Source organism: Nicotiana tabacum, chromosome 17, assembly GCF_000715075.1.
Source record: "Nicotiana tabacum cultivar K326 chromosome 17, ASM71507v2, whole genome shotgun sequence".
NCBI lineage: Eukaryota > Viridiplantae > Streptophyta > Magnoliopsida > Solanales > Solanaceae > Nicotiana > Nicotiana tabacum.
In genome coordinates, this window is record NC_134096.1 from 96,144,972 (window position 1) to 96,148,486 (window position 3,515).

General features: G+C 33.5%; 1 protein-coding gene across 1 annotated transcript; it reads right to left on the bottom strand.

The window, feature by feature from the left end:
• Positions 1-533: 533 nt before the first annotated feature.
• Positions 534-2,538, bottom strand: LOC107788418 (transcription factor PRE6). The gene is made up of 2 exons (XM_016610099.2): positions 1,957-2,538; positions 534-919 (listed from the first exon to the last, which is right to left on the bottom strand). The coding sequence occupies exons 1-2, from the start codon at positions 2,083-2,085 to the stop codon at positions 767-769; spliced, it is 282 nt and encodes a 93-aa protein (XP_016465585.1). The 5' UTR covers positions 2,086-2,538; the 3' UTR covers positions 534-766.
• Positions 2,539-3,515: the final 977 nt, after the last annotated feature.

The window sequence follows — 3,515 nt, forward strand, 5'->3', positions numbered from 1 at the left end:
TATTCACAGGGAGCTACAAGCTATACGTGTATATATGTACTAACGTCTTCATCAAAATAGATAACTTAATCGTTGTCAAACTAGGCAATATATAGCACCCAGATAGACTACTATTCACTCATTCGTTTATTCTTTTTCTTTAAAAAATTATATCCTTTATAACATGACAGTCGGGGTGATTTTTTGGTTGTTGTGTGTGTGTATATGTGTGTGTGTTTGAGCGTTGTGCGAGCGGTGCTTCAGGTGATTGATAACTTTCAGAAAAACATTGACCCTGAACTTGCTCAATTCACCAAAGAAAACTGAGCATGGACCAAATCCTTTTCGATTTTTTCTTTGCTAATTTTTCTTCTTCCTTTTAGGTTTCCTTTCTCAGATATGACTTTATTAATCACCGTAATATCTGATCCTTAATTAAACACCTTCAATTTTTCTTCTTTATGTTTTCCTTTTTTCACTCTCGAATTCTCATGTTAGTATCTTGGAGTGCTTCAATGCAGATTAAATACAATACATAACTAAAAGAAGAGGGATTTTAAAGCACAAGTACTCCATCTTATTAATTATACTAAGGGAAATATAATTACAAGCGTGTGCCATAGGAAGGGGGATATTACTAATATTTCAGTTCTAAATTCTAACTCATGACTGGCCTAGCTAGTGACCAGCTGAGTCTAGAGCAATTAATTAAGAAGAAAAACAAGAACTTAATTGGTACGCAATAAAATATAACTCCAATATTTAAAAATCACAATACAATTAATAGTTACATTAATAAACTCCGAATGATTGCAGCTTCTGGACTATCAGCATCAATGGTGGAGAGTAATTGAGAAAGGCGATCACTAAGATCATCCACTTCTCTATTCAAATTTCTTATGTAGTTGCAAGTTTCTTGTAGCACCTTTGATGCCGATGCCTGCAGTGTGAAAACCAACGTATATTAGAAGACAAGATAAAAAGGAATTGAACAAATTAAATTAACTGCTAAAGCATGATCACTTTTTAGTACTACTAAACTCTCGATCTAGTCAACACATAGTGTTACGTAATAATTTAATTAGACTAGACATGCCTTAATTTGTGCAATGATGCATTGCAAATCTTTGACAAAGTTCAAGTCATTGACCTACACAAATTACAATTGGTGATGTGTATTTTTTGGGGAGTTGGGACCCAAAGCATGGGCCTAAGGCATGGTCGAAAAAAATTATTCAAATCATAATCTTCTCCTTTTGAACGGCAAACTTGTACCTCTTCCAAGAAAAAGATATGAAGTGTGTGTGTGAGAGAGAGTGTGAATGTGTGTGAGAGAGAGGGACATTTCTATATCCTATCCCTTATGCTAATTGTGCATGGTTGATTCTCCCTTAAACTTTAGGTTATATACGCTGAAGTGTACATACTACTAGCTAGTATAATTTAACTGTACATATCGCTATAAACAATTATTATTGCTAGTCATTTAATATGATGGTGTAAGAACCTTATATATTGTCCAACAAACTTAAAACTCTTTTCTAATATTTTTGTGGCAAGACAAATTAGGATATGTGAAATGGACCTTGAGAGTCCAAAAAGAGACATATAATAAATGCCTGAATATAACAAGCGAAATATGTTCCTACATGAATAATTCATGGGACTAACACAGACGAGAAGTGCTTAGCTCCACATGATGTGGCTTTGGCTACTTATACTGTGGATGAAATTTTCCTATCTTTTCCTTCTAAAGAATTTCAAACTTCTCTGTACAATATGTATCTAAAAACCATAAACATAAATGAACCTCAAAATATTCAAATGCAGCTGCATGTTTATTTATGAACATGCACAAAAAAATATACTACTAGATAAGCTTTAGTAGAATAAATTGACGAAAATGAACTTAAATGGAGCTACATTAACGGTGAACAGTGAAAACTCATATAGCTGAAAACAGAATATAAGAGAAACCTTGTTGGAGCGGCGGGTTCGAATCTCAGGAAGAAGTTGTTGCAACTTGGATACGAGGTCAATTATCTGATCATCTGAAATTCTTGAGGAACCTGCTGATGACGACTGTCTTGACCTTCTGCTTGACATCCTTAAATTAAACTTAAATGTCTTTTATGTTCTTTTCTACAATTGGCTAATAGTTGTCTCCTTTTATATAGAAGTATTTGCTTAGAACAAGTGGAAAGCTTATAGCTGGTCAAGGAAAAACGTAGAGTTTCGTGAAGGAAGAGCAAATTAAGTACTAGCTGATAGTGGAGGAAGAAGAAGTTTAGGTAGTTAGATATAAAATATGAAGAGAAGAGATAACGAACGAGATTTAAAGGAAGGGAAGGACTACAAGGAGAAGGAGAGAGATAGAGTACGAAAACATAGACAGCGATGTTGGATGTGAAGAAGACAATTGCATTGAAGAAGTAGCCCAAAGAGAGCTTCTTGTCAGTAAAACTTTTCTTAAGTGGTAACTCTCGCTTCCTTCTACTACGTACTACTACTAGTTTACTAATTACTACTCCTGTTGCAACTCAAGTTCTATACTTTGTGTTTTTTTAGAACTTCAACTTAAAAGATGGAGAGAGTGTTGGGGAGAGATTGTGAGCGGGGCCGGATGTAGCCTTATAACACGGGTTCAATTGAACCTATAATTTTGACGCGGAACATTAATTTATATACAAAAAATTACTAAAATAGCAATAAATATATTTATATATGAATCCGTAACTTTAAAAATATAATGAGTTTAATACTAAGAACCTTAAAAGTTTGACCCATAAAATTTAAATCTTGGATGCGCTTTTGATTGCGAGGACAATGGAGGAGCTAGAAGATCACCGAACTAGTAGCTTTAATACAAGTTGTATACTTATAGTAAGACATATACTAAATACTACTTATATAGAAAATTAAATTCAAAACTCCTTACTAATACTTGATATTGCTATTCTAGAATTTAAAACTATAAAATTCAAATGCTAACTTAGGAGGTTTTTTTATTTTTATTTTTTGCGGGAGAGGGGCCGGTCGAGGCCATAACTAAGTTTAAAAATTTGTGTTTGTTTGTTTGCAAGCTGGGGTTTGATCTCAAGTGGGCTTAAAGAAATGTGTTTGTTATTGTACTAACACGGTGGGCCTTCAATGTACATGTCTCCAAATACAAGATCATGTGATCATTTCCACACACTTAATTAATTCACACTTCCACCTAACTGTCTACAAAAAATTCACGTAAAGATCTAAAACTATAGCTTACATGGTATATAGAGTGTATATCATTTGATTTACTCAGTCTTCTGTAACAATGAAAGCGAATTTAGCATATGTTATATATTACCGAAAACTTATATAATCAATTCTGTATATAGTTTGGACCAGCTCTTGTCAATACTTTAGAACTCACTCAAGTTTAATAATCCAAGCTCGGTATTGTATTTTTTACCCATCATTTGGGGCCTCACAATTTTGTACCCAGTTTGGATTTTAAACCAAAAGGTGCATCAATTTCTAAACTCGCTTTTTTATAA